The sequence below is a fragment of the Scyliorhinus canicula genome, chromosome 10, assembly GCF_902713615.1.
Source record: "Scyliorhinus canicula chromosome 10, sScyCan1.1, whole genome shotgun sequence".
NCBI classification, from domain to species: domain Eukaryota; kingdom Metazoa; phylum Chordata; class Chondrichthyes; order Carcharhiniformes; family Scyliorhinidae; genus Scyliorhinus; species Scyliorhinus canicula.
In genome coordinates, this window is record NC_052155.1 from 47189717 (window position 1) to 47213759 (window position 24043).

At 43.8% G+C, this 24043-nt stretch overlaps 1 protein-coding gene across 2 annotated transcripts in view; it reads left to right on the plus strand.

The window, feature by feature from the left end:
• Positions 1-1831: 1831 nt before the first annotated feature.
• Positions 1832-24043, plus strand: part of ptpn23a (protein tyrosine phosphatase, non-receptor type 23, a) — a 117426-nt gene continuing 95214 nt past the window's right edge. The window contains exons 1-2 of one of the 2 annotated variants that reach the window (XM_038808855.1): positions 1832-1983; positions 22531-22605. In XM_038808855.1, the coding sequence (XP_038664783.1) occupies positions 1900-1983; positions 22531-22605 (159 nt within the window). In that variant the 5' untranslated portion in view covers positions 1832-1899. The remainder of the gene's footprint in view (positions 1984-22530; positions 22606-24043) is intronic. The other variant, XM_038808854.1, reaches the window with a different exon arrangement.

Consider the following 24043-nt stretch of genomic DNA (forward strand, 5'->3'; position numbering starts at 1 on the left):
CGGTATCGCCTCATTAGTACGTTAACTGGTTTCTTTTCACAGTGCTGTCTGGTTTCTGCAGCAGTCAAAACTGCTTGCTTTACAACATGTCCATTTTCCCTGCATTCCTTGCAATCTTTCATTTTGTGTTGGGCAGTGGCCACCCCAGGTGGCTAGAATGGGGTGGCCATCAGCGGGGTGCACGATGCACAGGGGGAGTGTGCCGTGCAGTCGGGGGAATAGGCCTGTACGTTGCGCGAGGCAACCGTAAGCGAGAGTACTCGTTTTTTGGTCACCGCTAGGTCAAGCGTGGCCCCTTCTAAGAGGCGGTGGCGGATGTAGTGAGACCCTATGCCCGTAACGAACACGTCTCTCATCAGCAGGTTCGAATGTTCAGTGGCTGAAATGTCCTGGCAGTCACAGTCTTTCACTAGCGCGAGCAGGGCACGACAGAATTCTTCCACAGATTCACCGGAAAGTTGGTGCCGCGTGGATAGGAGATGCCTGGCGTAGATTTTGTTGGTCCGCTGAGCATAATTCTTCTTCAGTAGCACCATGGCTTCTGCATAGGTCAGCGCATCCTGGACGAGGGGAAAAACGTTGGAGCTCAGCCGCATGTACAGAATATGGAGCTTCTGGGATTGGGTCTGGCACAGACCCGATGTATGCTTCAAAACAGGTTAGCCAATGTTCAAAGTCTTTTTGCCGTTGTCTGCTTGAAGATGCAGCTGCATGCAATCCGGCTTGATGCAGAGGTCCATCTCTGAAAAATCTCTGTGTAATAAATTAATGCACCATCAATTACAACGAGATGAGAGTAGAATGTAATCGAGGCTTTATTATGCAGAGATATGTGGCCTCCTACAGCAGCTGATGAAATGGCTGCTGTATGGAGAGCACACATATTTATACTCTGCCTACTGGGCGGAGCCAGCAGGCAGGGATCTACCCCAACCCTGTAGTACAGGAGCCTACAGTAAAACCCATATATACAGTATAATACATCAGTGGTGACTACCACATGGACCAGACATATAAATACGTGGGTAGTCAGAGGCTAGGATTTCTGCAAGAAACTCACCTTGTGTGTCCCCAAAGCTACTCAATCTACAAGACACAAGTCACTTGTAATTTTTTCATAAAGAGCTCTGACCTCTTTGATTAAATAAACGACTCATGAGATTACAAATGATAATGAAAATTAATATGCTCTAAACCTATTACTTTCCTAACTTTTGCCAGTTCTGATTGAAGGCCACACAGCTCAAACATGAACACTGCTTTTCTCTCCACAGATCCTGTCAATATAAACTTTCTGAAAATTCCTGGCATTTTCTGTTTTATCGCAGATTTCCAGCATCTGTGGTATTTTTGGTTGGCAAAAAATTGAAGTGAAATAGCAACTCACAATTTTTATGCCAAATCGCCTTAATTTTATTATAAAACAGGTTAGCCAATGTTCAAAATTTTGATTTATGAGGGGGGCTTGAGGGCAGCACGGTGGTGCAATGGTTAAACCGGGACTATGGCACTGAGGACCCAGGTTCGAATCCCGGCCCTGGGTCACTGTCTGTGTGGCGTTTGCATATTCTCACCGTGTCTGCGTGGGTTTTACCCCCACAACCCAAAGATGTGCAAGGTAGGTGGATTGTCCACACTAAATTGCCCCTTAATTAGAAAAAAAATAATTGGGTACTCTAAATTTAAAAATAAAATGAGGGGGTTTGAGAGGCATGGCTCCATTTCAGCGGTAACGTTTTGCAATTGGAACAACCCTTTCCCTGTGGTTTGGTGGAGGCAGGAGCTGTTCCCAGCCACCATCGGGCTGAACTACAGCTCCCAGAACGCCCCCGGCCTCGACCAGATGTCACATCCGCCGCGGGCGCCCGACATCCGGTTGGTCCTGGTCGCCCTCTCAACATGGAGGCCGTGCCGCGGATGCCGATGATTTGGCTCGACTTGAAGGAAGCTGGGGAGTTTCCTTTCGCCAACGCCGTCCGACAGGTAAATAACAAGAACGGAGAACAGGGAGAGCGCACTCGGTGTCTTCCACCCGGGTCGCATTATTTTGAACACTGCTGAGGCCAGGCTGGCAGGGAGGAAGGAGCTTGTGTCACTTCAGGCCTCTGTGTGCTTCTGCTGAGTGACTCCCAACGGCCTGATTCAGGCTCGGCGCCTCTCTGTTGCTCTCCTTCAGCACAACTCCTGGTAGCTTACACACAATCCGATATTTCTGTGTGCATGTTTCCACCTATGACACACCATGTAAAGTTTTAGTTTAAAAAAAACCAACCCAAGTTCGTTCACTGTGCCTTCTTGATTGTCTTCACGTCACCTTGACTCTAGCCCTCTTCCTGGCAACTGACGCTGAACCAGCCTGTTTGAAACCTTGGGGTGTTAAGACTTGATGCGAGATAGGTAACATTTACACCATCACACTGGCTCCTGTGCCAGCTGAGGGTCAGCTGGTAGCACGCTGAGTCATTTGGGTGTTGGTTCAAACCCCACTCCATAATAATACTACTAATAATAATCTTTATTAGTGTCACAAGTAGGCCTACATTAACACAGCAATGAAGTTACTGTGAAAAGCCCCTAGTCGACACACTCCAGCGCTTGTTTGGGCACACAGAGGGAGAATTCAGAATGTCCAAATTACCTAATAACGCATCTTTCCGGACTTGTGGAAGGAAACCGGAGCACCTAGAGAAAAACCCACGCAGACATGGGGAGAACTTGCAGACTCCGCATAGACAGTGACCCAAGCCGGGAATTGAATCTGGGACCCTGCTGCTGTGAAGCCATAGAGCTAACCACTATGCTACCGTGCTGCGCCATAGAACTTGAGCAGAAAAATTAAGGCTGGCGCTCCATTGTAGTACTATGGAGGTGTAGTCTTGTGACTGACGTTAAATTGAAGCCCGGTCCAGCCCCTCTGGATTTAATAGACCTTTTGTTTTAATTCATTCATGGGATGTAGGCATCATTGGCAAGGCCAACATTTCTTGCCCATCTCTAACTGCGTTTGAGAAGGTGGTGGTGAACTGGCTTCTAGAATGGTTGCAATCTGTGGTGTGGGTACATCCACATTGCTGTTGAGGAAGTTCCAGGATTTTGATCCAGAAAAGAATGCAGTGAAGGAACGGCAATTTAGTTCCAAGTCAGGAAGGAGTGTGTGACCTGGAGGGAAATCTGAATATTGTGGTGTTCCCATGCAACTGTGGTCCATGTCCTTTTAGGTGGTAGAGATCATGGGTTTGGAAAGTGCTGTCAAAGGAGCCTTGTTGAGTTGCCAAGTGCCTCTTGTATGTAGAGCACATAGTTGCCATTGGTGTGCCAAGTAGATGGTGGACAGGCATTGGACAGTCAGGCGGTGAGTTACTCACCCCAGAATTGCCAGTATCTGACCTGCTCTTCTAGACACAGTATTAATATGGCTGCTCTCGTTTAGTTTCTGGTCAATTGTAATCACCAGGATTATACCAGTTTCAAAAGCATCGTTGTTTTGAAAATGTTTAAATCCACTTTAATCATATGAATTCATGGGGAACCATCACTGAACTTTATTGTTACATGGAAAAAGGATGATCTAAAGCTTTAAAAGGGATACTTTATTGAAACCTTGTTGGGAAAAAAAATCAAGCAGGGTGCCTTAATGACTATCGTCCAGTGGCTCTGACATCCATCATCATGAAGTGCTTCGAAAGGTTAGTCATGGCACGAATCAACTCCAGCCTCCCAGATTGCCTTGATCCACTATAGTTTGCCTACCGCTGCAACAGATCCACAGCAGACGCCATCTCCATGGCCCTGCACTCTACCCTGGAACACCTAGATCACAAAGATACCTATGTCAGACTCCTATTTGTCGACGACAGCTCAGCCTTCAAAACCTTCATTCCTACGAAACTCATCTCCAAACTCCATGGCCTTGGCCTCAGCTCTTCCCTCTGCGACTGGATCCTGAACTTTCTAATCCACAGACCACAATCAGTAAAGATAGGCAACAACACCTCCTCCACGATCATCCTCAACATCGGTGCCCCACAAGGTGTATCCTCAGCCCCTACTATACTCCTTATACACCTATGACTGTGTGGCCAAGATCGCAGGAAACTACAAAAGTTTGTGAATGTAGCCCAGCCCATCACACAAACCAGCCTCCCATCCATTGACTCTATCTATAATACCCGCTGCCTCAGAAAGGTAGCCAGCATAATTAAGGACCCCATGCATCCCGGACATACTCTCTTCCACCTCCTTCCGTCAGGAAAAAGATACCAAAGTTTGAGGTCATGCACCAACCGACTCAAGAACAGCTTCTTCTCTATTGTCATCAGACTTTTGAATGGACCTACCTCGTATTAAGTTGAACTTTTCTCTACATCTTGCTATAACTGTAACATTATATTCTGCAGTCTCTCCTTCCTTCCTTATTTACGCTATGCATTGTTTGTACAGCATACTTTTCACTGTATACTAATACATGTGACAATAATAAATCAAATGAAAGAGAATTTAGAATAAAATGTTACATATTCCATACTGGTTACTGACATTTTCCTTATTGTTTTGTGTGACCCGTATACAATATCCAGTGGACAAAACTCATTATTGATCGCCCTCCTATATTGCTTTTCTATTGGTAGACTAAAATTGGAGCGGGAGGAAAAGCTCGAATTTGACCATAGAATTTAATGTATGTTCAGTTCATCTCACATTTCCTTTCCTGGGTGCAAATAGATGGACAAGTGATTTATTTTCTTTCTGCATAATATTGCAAGGCACCAAAAGAAACTGGATTATCAAATAAAATATTGAGAATATTTGTCCATGCCAGAAAATAATAGAGTTTGGCGTTGTTTTTTCCCACATGAACAGTGTATAATTCTTCAGTCCTTCTCAATAGATATTAATTCAAGTACTAACATTCCTTTATAAACATTTTTTAAATAATAAATTTAGAATACCCAATTATTATTCTTTTCCAATTAAGGGGCAATTTAGTGTGGCCAATCCACCTACCCTGCACATCTTTGGGTTGTGGGGGTGAAACCCACGCAGACACTGGACAGTGACCCGGGGCCAGGTTTCGAACCCGGGTCCTCAGCGCTGTAGTCCCAGTGCTAACCACTGCGCCACGTGCTGCCCTCGAGTACTAACATTCCTTTTGCTCTTTGGCTTGATACATTTTATATTCTGCCTAAAGTTTGACCTCTATTTTTGGAAGGATTTTTTTTGTTTGGAGCTTCAACGGTCAGTTTGCCGTGATCTATATTATTTTGAAGAAGAGCAGGGAAGTTCTACGTGGTATCCTGATGAATATTTATTCCTTATCAACGTCACATTGCTGTTGTGGGAGCTTGTGTGAAAATTGGCTCAGTTTTTCCAAACTGTAACAGAGACAACATTTCAAAAGTACTTAATTGGTTGCAAAGTGCTCTGTAAAATGATCGTGCAGACACTGAATACAATTTTTCAAATTATGGCCTTTGCGCATTCCTGATTTTAATCACTTCATGTTGTCGGCCAGGCCATCAGCTCCCAAGGCTTCAAATAGTCTCTGCCTTACCTGCTTGCTGATCAGCTGCATCTGAAAACTTACTCACAAAGCTTTTGTTCATCTGCCTAACATCTCTCTCTCCTCCCCCCCCCCCCCCCCCCTCCCCAAGGAATACACCCTATAGACGTGTGAGAAGCAAGAATACTCCCTTCCCCTTGAGTTCCTGAATCTCCATGGATCCACCATCCGCATTAATACCATGAACCTTCCCTGCTCTTTCACCATTCTTGACCTTCCCACAACTTAAGGCTAGTCCTATCCACCCTCTGCTCCATTACACAAAAAAAAAAGACAATGTACTTTTTAGTTTAATTTTGTTGGATTTTATTTTCCATATGTCTTATATAATTTATCTATTTGCCAAATTCAGATTTTGATTTGGAGTGAATTTGTTAGGAAATGTTGAATTTAAACCTGATTTTGTTCTCCAGTAATAAATTGTATTTTGAGAAGTTAAGCTATTACATTGGGTAATGTGTATATCCAAAGCTATCTTTAACAGCAAATTTATTCACATCTGATATTACCAAATTCACCCATCACTTCTGTGCTCTGACACCACCTCCCCATTCTCTGTCCTAACCTGCAAAGTTTCCCTGGATGCTGCCTGATGCCGCAACTGGTGGGCCAACGTACAGCCCGCCTTCTCTCCATATTCATACTGCACTCTCCTCGCCCTCCGCAGCTGCCCCACCACCGTACCCGTTGCCAACCGGTCAAACTGCCCCTGCAACCGCTTCCTGTCTGCCAACAGTTCCTTCATGGGGCTGCCGAATATCTCTTGTTCACCTCAACTATCTTGTCTGATAACCGTCGGTGCTCCTCGCTCCTCATCCCATCCTTTGGGCCTTGAAGAAAATAATTTTCCCTCGACCCTCTGCCTTCAATGCCTCCCAAAACGTAGCTGCTCACACCTCACCATTCTGGTTGTGGTCCATATACCTCTGAATCGCCACTCTCACCTTCCTACAAAACTCTTTATCAGCCAAAAGTCCAGAGTCCGACCTCCACCTGGCCTCTGCACCTGTCCCGAACAAAGCCTCACATGTAACCAGTGGTCTGAAATCAAAATTCCTGCATATTCCACCCCGATTGCCCCCATCAGCACTGCCTGGCTCAGCATGAAAAAAATTACTCCAGGAATACACCCTATAGACGTGTGAGAAGCAAGAATACTCCCTTCCCCTTGAGTTCCTGAATCTCCATGGATCCACCATCCGCATTAATACCATGAACCTTCCCTGCTCTTTCACCATTCTCGACCTTCCCACAACTTAAGGCTAGTCCTATCCACCCTCTGCTCCATTACACAATCTCCCCCCACGATCAATGGGTGAGAGTTCAGGTCCGGAATCGCTCCCAGTAACCTCTTTATAAAACCAACATCGTCCCAATTAGATGCATACATGTTTACCAATGCTACCGGCATCCCCTCTAACACCCACTCACTATCACATACTTTGAATCAAATCCCGAGCGAAACATGTGTCCCATCCATCACTTCCTCATCTTCATCTGATCTTTCACGCAGGGACACATCACCTCCGCTCTCAAACTGTTCAGCAGTGCAAGCATCCGGGCCTTCTTGACTGGCCCATTCAGCCAGCGGACATTCCTTGTCACGATTCTCACCAGAGGCTTGTATCTCCACCCCCCTCTAGCATCTGCCATCACCACCCTTGGGCTCCGCCCCGCCCATTGCCACTCAAACCGGGTCTATCCAAGCCGGTCCCCCGTCCGGCCATGATCACACTTATCCACCATACCTGCCACGTCGTACTTTTGCACCCATTCCAGGGACTCGCGAAGAAGGCCACTGCCCCCTCAATTACTTTCAACCAGTTGCTCTACATTTCCTTCCGTTGCTACTGAAACTCCTCTTTCCTGAAGCTCATTAATTGCTCCATCTGCAGATTTCCCGTCGACAATGAGCCTTCCCCCTCGACCATTTTCTTAATTGGTACTGCGCCACGAGTCTCCTCTCAGCTTTTTCAGGTCCTTCACTGACTTCAGCCAGGTCTGCTAGCTTGTAAACATGCCCATTCTGGGGGGAACTTCTTCCCCGACATTCTCCGTTCCACTTTTCCTCTGAATCTACCCAAAGCCCCGATTAAAAAGGGCCAAAACCAACACCTTCACGCAGGAGCCGCCTTGTGTGCGACCGCTCACTATGGCCACCACTAGAAGTCATTAGAAGGCCTTAGATGGTGGTCTTTCCGCACTGTGCCTTTGCAACAGCTGCCCCAAGCTCGAGTACATTCCTCAACATAGAGTAGGGTTCAAAATACATGGGATAGTGGATACATTGGCCCTTGAAAGCCCATAAAAAAATCAATGATGGGGGTGATAAGTGAGAGAAAAATTGGTCCAGTATGTGGTAGACAGAATCCAGTCACAAATTCTATCTCTCCCATGCTGCTTCAGCTCCTCCAATCAGTTTCCCTTTTCCTCGCTCTTGCTGCCCCTTGAAAGATAGAATCTATGGTTGGAGGACAATTATGGTGGGAGAGTGGCAACGTGTGATTGAAGGAACTGGAACAGTTATTCTGGCTGGTCACTATCTGCAGGCGCTAGGAACATAGGAATTAGGGGCAGAAGTAGGCAATTCAGCACTTCGAGCCTGCTCCGCCTCCAGTCAGATCATTGCTGATCTCTTCCTGGTCTCAAAGCCACCTCCCTACCTGCCTTTTCAGGGCATACACCACATCGGAGCTGCAACGGTCCTGCGTTTGCCATGCAGGTAACCAAATCTCTGATGATATTCTCCCGAAAGATGTTCAATTAGATTGGCTTTTTGTTTGCGTGATTAAAACAAAACTCTTGTTAGCTTATGCCTGTTGTTTTCTTGTGCCAGTGTTAATACTGATGTATCTTGGAAATTTTCTTGTGTTGTGGCTTTAAGTTTAATGGAAGGGTGATGATTATTGGTTAAGTATTCTAATTCTGCTTCTGTAAATCCAAATCCTCATATTAACTTTCTGTAGTAACACATAGGGAGCCTTGGACAGTTTTTAAGTACACTCTTTTCCCGCTCTGCCATATATGTGTTTGCATAGGCTGGGGCAAATTTCTGATGGTTAGTTTGGTACTGCTGAATTAATTGTACCCAGGAACACAAGTGTATTACACTTGTTGCAAAGTTGGACCGTTGGAAGTCAATATCCTGACGGTTTGTCAACACACTAGTTTAAACAGAAGTATTCAGAGGAAAGAAACTTGCAATTGGCAGAATTAAACCAAACAATTCTGGAGAGAGCTAATTGTTCGCAATTGTTTTTTAAGTGTCTGCAGATAGGGGATCCCTTTCAAATAAGTTACCTTGGACCAAATAGTTAGAATTTTCATTTTGGAAACCAGGTATGAGAGATTTATTTACAATGAATAAAAAACATTTTATTTTGTGCTACCATACTTATCTAAAGAAGGCAACCCTAGAACGAATTCAACTCAAATACAGAAGTAAAGGTAAAATTGCCACAGTCCCAGATAACCAAAGGCTGCTTTCCCCTTTGAGGGGAAGGTTGAGAAGGCAGGCCTTCACTAATAATCTCAGCCAGTATGGGAATTGAACCCACGCTGCACCACAAACCAGCAGTCTAGTCCACTGACCTAAACCAGCCCCGATTTGGAATGCAGAAGTAATGTTACTATGTAACTACAATATCTAATAAAAGCTTCGATAAGAACCAAGAAAAAGAGTCCCTGAAAACCCACGAAAATCGACAAGTAATGTGCGGGCGAGGTATATATTTTGATACCTTGCCCTTAGCCCTGGACCTTGAAATATGCCAGTCTGCAACTCTCGCCGTGACAATCATAGAATCATGGCATTTGCAGTGCAGAAGTCTGCTCCGGCCCGGGAAAAGAGCGCCCTACTTAAGCCCACACTCCACCCTATCCCAGTAACCCCACCTAACCTTTTTTTCTTTGGACACAAAGGGCAATTTAGGATGACCAATCCACCTAACCTGAAAATATTTGGACTGTGGGAGTAAATTGGAGCACCGGACGAAACCCATGCTCATAAGAGGAGAACGTTCTGACTCCGCACAAGTGGCCCACTGTCTCACGAGGGACAGTATATAAAAGTACACTTTAGCATTGCCTAGGAAGGCACTTTTTAAACTGCATTTTGGAAAATGTATTGGTGACCAACATGAAAAATGAGTGTAAATTCCATTCATTCCTATCCTTTTGAGTTTCTAGATTCTGCTGAGTTATAACTTCTTCTTCTCCTTGGTATTTCTGATTTTTCAGTATATTTTAATGAATTTGCATGGTAAGAGTATCTACTGTCTGTTAAATTCGTCGGTGGGATTTGGGTGTCACCGACTAGCATTTATTGTCCATCCCTAATTTCCCATGAGAGGTGGGAGAGCTGCTTTCTTGAACTGCTGCAATCCTTATGTTGTAGGAACACCCAGAGTGCTCTTAGGAATGGAGGTCCAGGATTTTGACAGTGAAGGAACGGTGATATAATTCCAAGTCAGCACGGTGTGTGGCTTGGAGGGGATCTTGCAGGTGGTGAATTGCAAAGCAGGGTGCTAGGGTCCCACTACCCACACCTACAAAAGGTTAATTTTATCAACAGTAATTTATTCCTGGCCCCTATTGAGCTTTTGAAGGTCCAAGAGAAAAGTTGCTGCTTTTGGCTCTCTCCATCCACCACCGACCCCAAGAAAAATGGCGTCTTAGCCACTGGAGATAGTATCCACTTCCCTTGTACTGATTGCGGTGATAGGAGCATGCTTCTGCTGATGTGCTTCCATTGTAAACTACTTGAAAACTGTAATTGAATCCAACTTTCTGTTTTTTTTTATTACTTTATCAGAGTTACAAAGCCAGAGCTCAGAGTGTGGACAGGGGCAAACCCCTAATCCAGCTCCATGTCTGCTCCAAAAAACAATTCAAATTGAATCCAATTCATGGTCCCAACAAGAGAGGCATACTAGATCCAGGCATTGCACCTGACCTCATGCTCATCTTAGCAGAGTGAACCTGTTAACTGATGGATGCATTTCTAGAATTCTTTTGCAAGCATAATGGACAGGGCTCTTTGATCTTTAAGTTGTTAGGAAGATGAGAATTAGAATTAAAATGCAAGCTAGAAGAAGCATGAAATTAGAAATTCTTGATCATGCAAGGCTGTAAAATGGAGGGCTGACATTTAACCTTTCCTCTCCCACCCTTTTGTTTGCTTATTATGGACTCAAGGTAGCATTGTGGATAGCGCAATTGCTTCGCTGCTCCAGGGCCCAGGTTCAATTCCGGCTTGGGTCACTGTCTGTAGGGAGTCTGCACATCCTCCCCGTGTGTGCGTGGGTTTCCTCCGGGTGCTCCGGTTTCCTCCCACAGTCCAAAGATGTGCAGGTTAGGTGGATTGGCCATGATAAATTGCCCTTAGTGTTGGGTGGGGTTATTGGGTTATGGGGATAGGGTGGAGGTGTTGACCTTGGGTAGGGTGCTCTTTCCAAGAGCCGGTGCAGACTCGATGAGCCGAGTGGCCTCCTTCTGCACTGTAAATTCTATGACCCTTGGGGCCATGATGAGTGTGCAATTTATCTGACACCATAGACTGACGTTAATGACTGCTCCTTGTGGAATGGCATTGCATGTTAGCCTTTGGGTTATTCTCTGTCCTGCTAAAGTTCCAGGTTTTGATGGTCTCAAAGTTCATCGCCCTTGTGACTAATGTTGGATAATGAACAATAATTTGAATTTACTAATGTCTGATGGCAGAAAATTGGAAGAATGACTAATAATGCCGAGGGCAGCGCAAAACTAAACACCCAAATAGGATGGGCATATAACGGGAAATAAAATTCAATGTAGCAAAGTATATGAGCTCCATTTTGGTTGGGAGATTAAAGTTCTTTACAAAGAACTGTACAGCACAGTACAGGCCCTTCGGCCCACGATGTTGTGCTGAACTAGTCTGAAACTAAGATCAAATCAGCCTACTCCCAATCATTCTAGTGCTCTCCATATGCTTATCCAATAACCGCTTGAAAGTTCCTAAAGTGTCCGATTCCACTACCATAGCTGGGAGTGCATTCCATGCCCCAACCACTCTGAGTAAAGAATCTACCTCTGACATCCCTCCTAATATCTTGCACCATGAACCATAAAGTTATGCCCCCTTGTAACATCTACATCCACCCGAGGAAAAAGTAGCTGAATGTCCACTCTATCTATCCCTCTCATCATCTTATACACCTCCATTAAGTCACCTCTCATCCTCCTTCGCTCCAGTGAGAAAAGCCCTAGCTCCCTCAACCTTTCCTCATAAGATCTACCCTCCAATCCAGGCAGCATCCTGGTAAATCTCCTTTGCACCCTTTCCAATGCTTCCACATCCTTCCTATAATGATACTCCAAATGTGGTCTAACCAAGGTCTTGTACAGTTGCAGCATAACTTTATGGCTCTTAAACTCAATCCCATGTTAATAAATGCTGGCACACTATAGGCTTTCTTCACAGCTCTATCCACTTGGGTGGCAACTTTCAGAGATCTATGTACGTGAACTCCGAGATCTCTCTGCTCCTCTACATTCTTCAGAACCCTGTCGTTAACCCTGTAATCTGCATTCAAATTTGTTCTACCAAAATGAATCACCTCACACTTATCAGGGTTAAACTCCATCTGCCACTTTTCAACCCAGCTGTGCATCCTATCAATGTCTTTGCAGCTTACAACAGCCCTCCACATTATCCACTACTCCACCAATCTTGGTGTCATCAGCAAATTTACTAACCCAACCTTCAACTGCATCATCCAAATCATTGATAAAAATCACGAATAGCAGAGGACCCAGCACTGATCCCTGTGGTACACCGCTGGTGACTGGGTTCCAGGATGAAAATTTAGCATCTCCCACCACCCTCTGTCTTCTATGTGACAGCCAGTTACTGATCCAATTGGCCAAATTTCCCTCCATGCCATGCCTCCTTACTTTCTGCATGAGCCAACCATGGGACACCTTATTAAACGCCTTACAAAATCCATGTATACAACATCAATTGCTCTATCTTCATCTATGTACTTCATTACCTCCTCAAAGAATGCAATCAAACTTGTGAGGCAAGACTTACCCCTCACAAATCCGTGCTGACTATCCTGGATTAAGCTGTATCTTTCCAAATGATCATAAATTGTATCCCTCCGGACCCTTTCCAATAATTTACCTATGACCGAAGTGAGACTAAACGGCCTATAATTCCCAGGGTTATATCTATTCCCTTTGTTGAACAAGGGGACAACATTCGCCTCTCTCCAGTCTTCTGGCACTATTCCTGTAGACAGTGATCACATAAAGATCAAAGCTAAATGCTCTGCAATCTCATCCCTTGCCTCCCAAAGAATCCTAGGATATATCCCATCAGGCCCACGGTATATATCCATCCTCGGGCGTCTCAAAATTTCTAACACATCTTCCTTCTGAATATCTACCTCCTCCAGTTCACCAGCCTGTATTGCACTATCCTCCTCAACAACATGGCCCCTCTCCTTTGTGAACACTGAAGAAAAGTATTCATTTAGGGCCTCCTAAATCTTCAGACTCCATGCGCACTTTCCCACTAGTGTTCTTGACCGGCCCTAACTTCACCTTGGTCATTCTTTTATTCCTCACATAAGTGTAAAAGCCTTGGGGTTTTCCTTGATCCTACCCACCAAGGACTTCTCATGCCCTCTCCTAGCTCTCCTAAGCCCTTTCTTGAGCTCCTTCCTAGCTATCGTGTATCCCTCAAGTGCCCTAACTGTACCTTGTTTTCTCATCCTTACATAAGCCCCCTTCCTCTTGACAAGACACTCAACCTCTTTTGTAAACCATGGTTCCCTCACTCGACCATTTCCTCCCTGCCTGACAGAGACATACATATCAAGGACACGCAGTATTTGCTCCTTGGACAAGCTCCACATCTCAATTGTGCCTATCCCTGACAGTTCCTGTTTCCATCTTATGCTCCCCAATTCTTGCCTAATCGCATTGTAATTACCCTTCCCCCAGTTATAAACCTTGCCCTGCTGTATGTTCCTATCCCTCTCCATTGCTATAGTGAAAGTCACCGAATTGTGGTCACTATCTCCAAAGTGCTCTCCCACAACCAAATCTAACACGTGGCCCGGTTCATTACCCAGTACCAAATCCAACGTGGCCCAGCCTCTTGTCGGTCTGTCCACATATTGTGTGAGGAAACCCTCCTGCACACACTGGATAAAAACAGCTCCATCCAAACTATTCAAATTAGTTGGATAATCTACAAAGGATAGAAAACCAAATAGATCTATAGTTCACATACATAAATCATTATAAGTAGCAACAGAAGTTGATAATACCATGAACCATGCAAATGAAGTATTGGAGTTAATTCCAAGAGTAATAAAACATAAATCAGGGAGATGATTTTCAATTTGTACTGTACATACACCCTGACTCGCTCTGTAGATGTTCATCAGTGGAAAGAGGCGGAGTGTGAGAGCCTCGTGCCTTTTATAGTGAGATACCACCCCCGAGTGTCCTGCCTGCTCATTGGTCATGTCCTGTTCTCTGTTTTCATTTGCTGCCTGTCTGTATATAATTATCTGCATATCATGACAGTGGCTTTCCTCCTTCCCCCAGCCACGTGTTTCTCAGTGGCGCACTGTTCGCTGCTGGAGGGATTCTCCCCGGCGCTTGTCAGTGGGATTTCCCACTGAATCCACCCAACGTCACTGGGAAATAGACATGCAGGGGAGCGCGGCCAATGGGAAAAGAGAATCCTAATGACCGGAGAATTCTGGCCTATAGGTACTGGCTTATAGGTCAGTTTGCGTAACATCTGTCATAGGAAATTGCTAGAATCCATTATTAAGGAGCTTCTAACACGATACCTAGATCATATTGGGATCAGGCAGAATTAACAAGGCTTTGTGAAGGGGAAATCAGTTTTAGCTAATTTATTTGAGTTAATTGAGGAAGTAACAATCAAGTTGTATAAAGGGGAACCTGTAGAACTGTTGTAACAGAATTTACACATGGCATTTGATAAGACGCCGCATCAAAGGTTGTTGTACAATAAAATAGCTCATGGTGGATGGGGTAGCACTAGGCTGATTAGAGGATTGGTTAGCTAACAAGAAGCAGAGTGTTGGGATAAATGGGTCATTTCAGGTTGACAAGCTGTAGCTGGTGAGTGCCACAGGGGTCAGTGGTGGGTCCTCAACTAATTGCAATCTACATCAATGGCGTGGATGAGGGGACCGAATGTTTGGTACCTAAATTTGTCAATGATACCAAGATAAGTGGGAAAGTACGTTGTCAAGACAAGTGAAGATTCTACAACGGGATACAGATAGGTTACATAAGTGGGAAAACAACTGTCAGATGGAGCATAATGTAGGAAAAGTGAACTGGTTCCTAAATTCGACAACAATAAAAGCAGAAATGGTGGATAAACTCAGCAGATCTGGCAGCATCTGTAGAGAGAGGAACTGAGTTGCCGTTTTGAGTGCCTGACTTCATAACTAAAGAGGGGAAATGTTCTTTATTTTATACTGTTTGAGAAGGGGTGGAGCAGGTAGAGCAAAATAGAAGGTCTGGGAGAGGTTTGAGCTAGGAGAGATTGCACAAAGATGTTCATGGCACAAGACAAAGCAAGTGTTAATGGCAGTGTTAAGGACTATAGAAGGTGCTGATAGTGACATAAAGGTAAGATGTGTGTTAATAGAAAAAAAAAGGTCAGTGCTCAGTGAAACCTAAACCAAAGAACAAGTGACAGAACATAGAATTTACAGTGCAGAAATAAGCCATTCATCCTATCGAGTCTACACCGGCCCTTGGAAAGAGCACCCCACTTAAGTCCCACGCCTCCACCCTATCCCTGTAACCCCACCTAACCTTTTTGGACACTAAGGGCAATTTAGCATGTCCAATCCACCTAACCTGCACATCTTTGGACTGTGGGAGGAAACCGGAGCACCTGGAGGAAACCCACGCAGAGATGTGGCTTTCTCCCCTCCCTCCTAGCACCATGATAGGGTCCTTAATTTTCACCCCACCAGCCTCCGCATTCAGAGAATCATCCTCCGCCATTTCCCCCAATTCCAGCATGATGCCACCATGAAGCACACCTTTCCCTCGCCTCCCCTTGTCAGAATTTGGCAGGGAGCTCTCCCTCCATGACACCCTGGTCCATTCTTCCATCACCCCCAACCTCTGATCCCCTTCCCACAGCACCATTCCATGCAATCACTATAGGTGCAATACCTGCTCCTTTACCTCCCTCCTCATTGTCCAAGGCCCCAAACACTTCTTTCACTTAAAGCAACATTTCACATACACTTCTTCAATTTGGTCTACTGTATTCGCTGCTCCCAATGCGATCATCTCTTCACTGGGGAGACTAAACACAGACTAGATGACTGCTTTGTGGAGCACTTTGCTCAATCCGCAAGCAAGACCCCAACCTTCCTGTCACTTGCCATTTCAACTGGGCAACTTGCTCCCTTGCAAATGTGTCTGTCCTTGGAATGCTGCAATGTCCTGGGGAACCCCAGACAAACTGGAGGAACAGCACCTCATCTTCTGATTGGGCACCTTACAATGTTTTGAGATTGTGAACATTTCTCCTCCATCTTTTTTTTAAACTAGATTTTTCTTGTGTCCCAATGCAACCCCCACAGGGCCATCTATCACTTGTTCTTCGGTTTTGCTTTCACGGAGTACTGACCTTTGTTCTGCTATTTTCACATACTGTTTCTTATCTTGCCTTTGTGCCACTATCAGCACCCTCTATAGTCCTTAACACTGCCATTAACACTTCCTTTGTCTTATGCCCTAAACACCTTTGTGCAATCTCAACTAGCTCACCCCTTTCACTGACCAATTTGGTCCACCTCCTCTCTCTTATGATTTAAAATCCACCACGTTTCTCCCTCTCTTTGATCTGATGAAGAGTATTACAGACTTAAAACGTTAACCCTGTTTCTGTCTTCACCGATTCTGTCAGAACTGCTGAGTTTATCCTGCATTTTCTGCCGCTATTTCAGATTTCCAGAATCTGCGGTATTTTGCCTTGTCTAAATTAGTCGATGCTTGGAGCATTGGGGATTGTACTAGTCTTCATTCTACAACAGTGATATTTTAGCATTAGGGGAAGTTAAGGAGAAGATTTATATGGTTGCCATAATTGAAAGGGTGAACTATCAGTAAAACCTGAGAAGGCGAGGGCTCCTTTTTCTGGAAATTAGTCCTGGTACAAGTTTTAAAATTAGGATAGAGTTCAATCGTGGATGAGGTAAACTGTTTCCACTCGAGTGACTGCAGAGCAATGGGCCTAAATGTTAGACTAGGGGTGGCAAACTACGGCCCGCGGGCCGCATGCGGCCCGCCAAAGGTCTTAATGCGGCCCACCAAGTCATTAAAAAAAAAAAAATTTTTTTTTTAAATTTTTAAAATTATTTTTTTAAGGTTAATGGGGGGGGTGGCTGTTGGGTTACTTACTGGTATAGGGTGGATACGTTGACTTGAGTAGGGTGATCATTGCTCGGCACAACGTCGAGGGCCGAAGGGTTTGTTCTGTGCTGTACTGTTCTATGTTCTATATGAGGCGCCCAGAATCATAACCGGGTGAAGTAATTATTTTACTTAATATACTATGCGGCCCTTTAAAATTGTGAATTTCTGAATGTGGCCTTTGCACCGAAAAGTTTGCCCACCCCTGTGTTAGACAGATCAAGTTTTATGGCAGTGGTGGATAGATTCTTGGTAAGCAAGGTTGTGATAGGTTATTGGATGTAGATGGAGTGCGGATTTGAGATTGTCGGATCAACTGCGATCCAATCACATGGCGGAGTAGGCTCGAGGGGCTGAATGCCCTATTCTTGTTCTGTGCTCTTTGTTCTTATGTTCGTAAATCAAGAATTTAGGAATAATTTTGTTAAAGCAACACTGGTGAGAATTTGGAACTCAGATGACATTGATGCATTTAGAAGGAGACTTTGACCTGTATATGAGGGAGGAGTTAATAGGAAAGAGTGGGATGATGTAATTCAATTTGAACATAAACACCAGTGTTCGACCACTTTTTTCAAAAGGCCTCTTTCTGTACTTGCCCACAGACCTATGGAATTTTGCAATGTAACATATTTTGGTTCAGAGAGCCAAAATGGTGCAGCACCCCTTAGAAGAGATCTGGGACTTGGCTGAACCTTTGGTTCTACCAAACCAATTTGATTTAAGAAGTGTCAATGTGCAATGCAGCGTTTGAACCAGGACGTGTCAGGTCGAATATTTAATTCAATGTCGATTCAAGTATAAAGGGAGAAATATGGAGAGGAAAAGAACTGTGGAATTGAAAGATAAGACACAAGGAAAATGTTTAAATAGTTATCCATGGCAACCACATCTGCAAGAAGTGTCTGCAGCTCGAGGAACTTTGGCTCTGAGTTGATGAGTCGCAGCTTCAGACATTGTGATGCACTAAGGGGGTGGGGGGGGGGGGTGGGGGGGGGGGGGGGGGGGGGGGTGAAAGTTACTTGGACACTTGTTCCAGGAGGCAACCATATCCCTTAGGCTAAATGCCTCAGATTTGGTCCATGTTCAGAGACAAGAAGGTGTGACTGTGGGAGAGGTAGGCATGTCAATCCAGAAATTGCAATCTGCAGTATTACCTAATAGTGAAATCACATCCAACAGTAGACATGTTGTTCCAGATTTTGCAAACTCAGACTGATTGAGTATGGTGTGTACTCTGCCTATTATGAACTTCCAAAGAATCAAATAGCATGTTCCTATCAGCCAACTGCGGGACGTGTGGGCTATGTATATGGTATCACACTGGCACTGAAATTCATAACGCAATGTTGCTCAGTTGTGTGGTAGGGAGAATGTCTTGAGACAATGACTGTCCTGAGACAATGACTGTCCTGATGCTGTGTATCGTGCAAACTTTCAACCCAAAGCCCAAGGCTGCCACTTTCACACCTGAAAAGTGCCTGATCTACATGGAAAGACTTAAAGTATCTCAAATTTTAACAGGTTAAGGGAGCTGTTTCACGCTGATATTTTACAGTGGCGAATGCTGCGTTGTTTTCAGTCCAAAAAGATGTTCAGCCCACCACAGCTGTACTTACACCACATGGACTGCAGTGGTTCAAGAAGGGTGCTCACACCACTTTCTTGAGGGCAATTAGGGATGGACAGTAAATACTGCTCTCGCCAGCGGCTACACCACTTGAAATAATTTTTAAAAATCACTTGAGCTCTTATGCTTTAGAGATACGGCATACCTGGGAGCCTGGGTAGGATATGGTTTCTCGTTCGTTTCTTCGTGGTAGTGCATCGGCCAGTTAGACTTTCCAACCAATCACCAAGAGGACTAGGAAAATAGGTTAAAATGTAAGATGGTGGAGAAACGGTGGCTGACATTTAAGGAGATATTTTGTGACTCTTGTCTGTAGAAGAGTGCACTGAAGATGCGGACATGGCAGTTTGGTGTTCTAAGCCAGGCTCTTGTTCCATACTCGTATTCAGCTTGTGATGAGCCTGTTGATTTCATCATCAAATGACAGATGGTGAAATCTAGATATGTGAAATTATCAACAACCTCCAGTGTTCCATTGTCAGTGTCGATAGATGGCGGTCTGGCCACATGCTGGACCATAATATTTTTCTTCCTGGTGCTGATGGTCAAACCACACTCCCACAGACATTAAAGACTCTTTCCATTAGCCACAGTTAGTTACATTGCTTAAATCAGTGTTTTTCAAAGTTTTTTGCCCGTGACCCATTTTTACCAACCTTTGCGACCCACGCCAGCCGACCTTCGCGACCCACCATTTTCACTTACCTTTAATGTGACAGGTGAGCCTGCTTGGTCCTCATGATTTCACTTGCTTTGTTATTCAATGTTACATTTCTGATAGTGACTTCAGCTGATGTTTTAGGTTCTCATTACATCCTTTGAAATAAATCAAGAGGTTTATCCTCGAATTCACCATGCTTAGTCTTCAAATGCCTTTGAAGTGTTGAGAGTTTAAATCTTTCATTTGCCAGTACTTCTGTGCATATAATACACATGAGCGTTGAATCCTGATTTGCATTGGCACAATTAATGAACCCATACCCCATGAAAATCATTTTTATACTGCTTTGTTCCTGATTTCAACTTTTAAAAGAATTTTTTTTTTTTGGCATTTTCAATTATACACAGTGAAACTTTATGTTCAATATTAACAGCACGGAGGGGTGGCATGTGGCACAGTGGTTAGTGCTGGGACGACGGCGCTGAGGACCCGGGTTCAAATCCCGGCCCTGGGTTACTGTCCGTGTGGAGTTTGCACATTCTCCCCATGTCTGCGTGGGTTTCACCCCCACGACCCAAAGATGGGCAAGTAAGGTAGATTGGCCACGCTAAATTGCACCTTAATTGGAAAAAATATAATTGGGTAATCTAAAAATGTTTTAAAAAAAATAAATATTTACAGCACATGCAGTTCTTATGTACATACAATCGTTCTTGGTGTTCTGTCCTCTAGCTATTATTCTCCCCCCCCCCCCCCCCTTTATGTTTTCTGTTGCCGGCCTTGTGGGTTCGGGGGAGGGGCCTTTCTGCCTCCTCCCCTCCCCATGCTTCTCCCTGTAGTTCCCCTGAGTTTCCTCCTCTCTTTCTCTCCCCTTCCCCATAGGGTTGTGTATCCCCGTCTGCTTTCTCCCGTCTCCTGATTTCAGCTTCTTAATGGGTTGTTCACCAGAGGATCTGGAGGTCCACCAGCATTATTCCAGCTGCAAAATGGAGGAATCTCTCGCTTCCTGAGCATGTGCCATCAGTGTACGGAGTACGTGACCTACTGTCTGCCACTGCTTCTGGCGAGAAGACTTCCTCAATTTAAAAAAAAAAAAGAATCTGCACCTGGGTCACCCCGCTGACTTCAGGAGGAGGCGGTCTGACTCGCTGGGCTCCAGGCCAGCGCACTGCTACGGGAGCATGCATGCGCAGGACTGCCATCATTCTGGAGGCCAGTCATGGCCGGCATTTTTAAAAGCTTGTCGTGGCCATTGGGCACTTTCTGCAATAGGGGATGCCGTGACCAATGGCCCAACGATCCTCCCGGTCACCCGCTCATGACCCACCCGCAGGTCACGACCTTGAGTTTGAAAATGACTGGCTTAGATCAACCCTAATAGAAAGATAGCTTGGAGTCTCGTAAGCACAGATTTCGAATTATACACATTTTCATTTTCTTCCCTATATCATCGAACCCCCTACCCAATGTCACTAAGATTGACAAAGCAACTCCACTTGCTTGGTAAAAGCTCAGGTGTGGTGGAATTGTATAGCTAGCAGGTTGCCTTATGTTTTCATGCAAGTTTAAGTCAGTATAATTAATACTTTTCTATTTAATGGCAAAAGTACTTACAGATGTTCATACCCCATCCCACGCATACACCCTTCAGGTTTTTATTTTGAATGTGTACCATATTTAGTTACTGGAGCCTAAAATTTTGTTTCATTCACTAATGGGCCTAATATTATTTGCTATATATTTTGCTATTTTCCTTTAAAGTATCTGAAACTTGGGTTGCTATTTAAAATTGCTGGTGGGGACCTTCGGGAGGTGTAGTGTGCGAGTGGTTTCAACATTTTCTGATGTAAAGGATTAGATGACATTTTGTATCTGACAATGTGGCTCAGCTAGAGATGCTAATGATGTGACTGATGATCATACTGCATGATTGCTATCACCTCTAGTGTAAAATGTCCAGAATATAGCCCACATGCGGGCAAATTAAACATTCACCTAAAATTGCTGGTTAGATTGACCAGCCTATTGCAATTTTTTTGTATTATTTCATGAATATGGATATCTCTGGCAAAGATGGCAATTGTTACTCCTCCCTAATTGAGAAGGTGGCAGTTCACTGTGCACTTAAGATGAAGATTTGAAAATTGTGGATGTGGGTATCTTTCCAAGTTCATTGCTTTCATGTTAAATTCTCATTGGAATAAATAACTGGATTAGAGAACATTTCTTCATAATCATAGAATCTGCAATAATTACATATTGAGTATCCAGCATATCATCCGTCCAACGTTTCCCTGTTGTCAAAGCATAGAGGAAACAGTGCAAGCAAGGAAAGAGCCATAGCTGACACTGAACAGTGACACTGTAACCTTTTAGAAGCTAAAAATATTTCCCCCATCCATTATTATTCTGGTAAAACTGTGATCAGACCCTCAGAATGCGATGTTGTGGGCCATGGATGGAATTTTCCAACTTCCCACTCTTTTGTGGCTTGTGCACTGATTCATCAACACCGGTCCACTACAAAGCAGTGGCAGCTTCCATTTTGCATGATGTCTTTAATGTAAGATACATCATTTCCAAAAGTGGAGGTGAGGAAAATAAATACTGAGCTAGAAGGGAGAGATTAAAAGTGACCAATTATTTGGTCAGCAATGAGTTGAGATTTCAATGGTGGAGAGGGATTGTGAGAATTATTGGGGAGCTCCAAAGGAAGCAGGCCTGTATCCCAAATAGATTAGCAAGCTGTTGTGTGGTTATATATTTTTTAAAGTAGTGATTGTATTGAAAAGATCATCCTTTATTAACTTCATCACACCTGGAGCGGGGTTCAGAGGAAGATTCCTCGCAGGGGTGGACTATGGAGCTGATAGCTTCTCTTTCCTTCCCACATGATAACAGGAGGTGTTTTTGCTGCAATCAAATAGATAGGAAAGGAAACATGCAATGTCAGTTCTATAGAACAGGAAACCAGATGCTCAATCTTTCATAATCCTATTTACATAACCTTCCGTTTTTCTTTAAATCTAATGTGCGTAAGAAAAAGGTTCTGAAAGTTGTGTTACTGGGGCTATGGTGACCTTTGGGGATTTGTATGCGCCACAGCTAACATTATATTGTAATTAAAAAGCAACAGTATTATATTGTTATTAAGAAAGATTATTTTGTTGTGCTCTAAAATTGTTATTACTTATTTCTCAGTATATTTTGAAGCATTATGGTGAAAATCCTGACAACTACAGTGAGGAACTGAAGAAACTCGAACAGCTCAGACAGGTAGGTACCTAAAACCAGATTGCTGCTGGAGCTTTAAAGTACTTCTTTTGACCGTTGAAGCTCAAAAACCCAATGTTTGTATACTCAGGACAGTTTTGTGCATATTATGCTCCTGCCTGTGTAACTACTTTTAGTTTAATTCACATTAATGATACAGTAGAAACTCAAATACACTTCTTTGGCCTTCTTGCCAAAGGTAGAAAATGGAATCTGTGACCATAGTTTCAACTATTGTGTCGATAGATGTTATTTATATAACATATAGGGGCTGGTTTAGCACAGTGGGCTAAATCATTGGCTTATAATACAGAACAATGCCAGCAGTGAGGGTTCAATTCCTGTACCAGCCTCCCCGAAGAGGCGCTGGAATGTGGCGACTAGGGGCTTCTCACACTAACTTCATTGAAGCCTACTCGTGACAATAAGCGATTATTATTATACTTTTTGGGAATATAGTGTTATTCTGTAAAGAAGGCCGAGTGAGTGAGCATAAAAGATTGAATTAAACTGGGGATAGGTTAATAGAGACAACTTGGTTTGGAGAATTGAGAAATAAAGGGGTAAAGTTGCCAAACTAATAAGAGGCCATGGTGAAGTGGATTTATAAGTAAATAGGTTAGGTTTAGAAATTTGCATTAGGAAGTAGATAAATACTTGGCTTTTCAATTATTAAATTTCAAAGGAGAGTAAGGGACTTTTACAACTCAAAGGTTTTATAAGTAAACAAAGGAAGATTATTAAATATGTCATCAATGGGGAAACAACACGAAAACATGAAATATTTTTATATTTTCGAAAAATTGAATTCAAAGGTGTGTTGAGGAAAATGGATTGAAGATGAGAGGAATAAAGGATATTTAAGAAAAGATATTGAGCTGAGTTGTGTTGGCTGTGTGGAGAAGATGTCCAGAGACCAGCTTTGTGCTGAGGGAACGTGTGAAATCTGAAGCAGCTGCCCCCGAAACCAGGAAAGTCTTTGTTTCAGAAAGCAGATTTGTGTCTCAATTTTCTTGGGATTCCCACAGCAAAAGTGGGAAGGTTTGAGAAGTCTTCTGACATACCTTTACTATAGCGACAGCAGTTTTGTTTTGGATAAAGAAAGTGTTTGTTTGTGCGTCCTGACCATGTGGTTTCTTCTGGTGAGGTTTTGTTTTAACTGCGTACCTTTAATTTTGTGTACTTACATTTTCTTCTTGTGAATATATCTTTTCATTTTTAAAATCCCAAAAGAGTTACTGGAATTCTAAGCTTCTGGGCTTGGGTTTCTTCTAGTTCTCAGAATACAAAATGTTACAAAATTATATAATGTTCTCTGGGATTTGAGTTGCTCAGCTAAGAGCACTAGCTGTGGTCGCAACCCTAAATTAGTAATCTACACTAAACTGGATTAAAATAAATTATGTTTTGTATCTAGTGCAATTTTTCATTCGCTGTTATG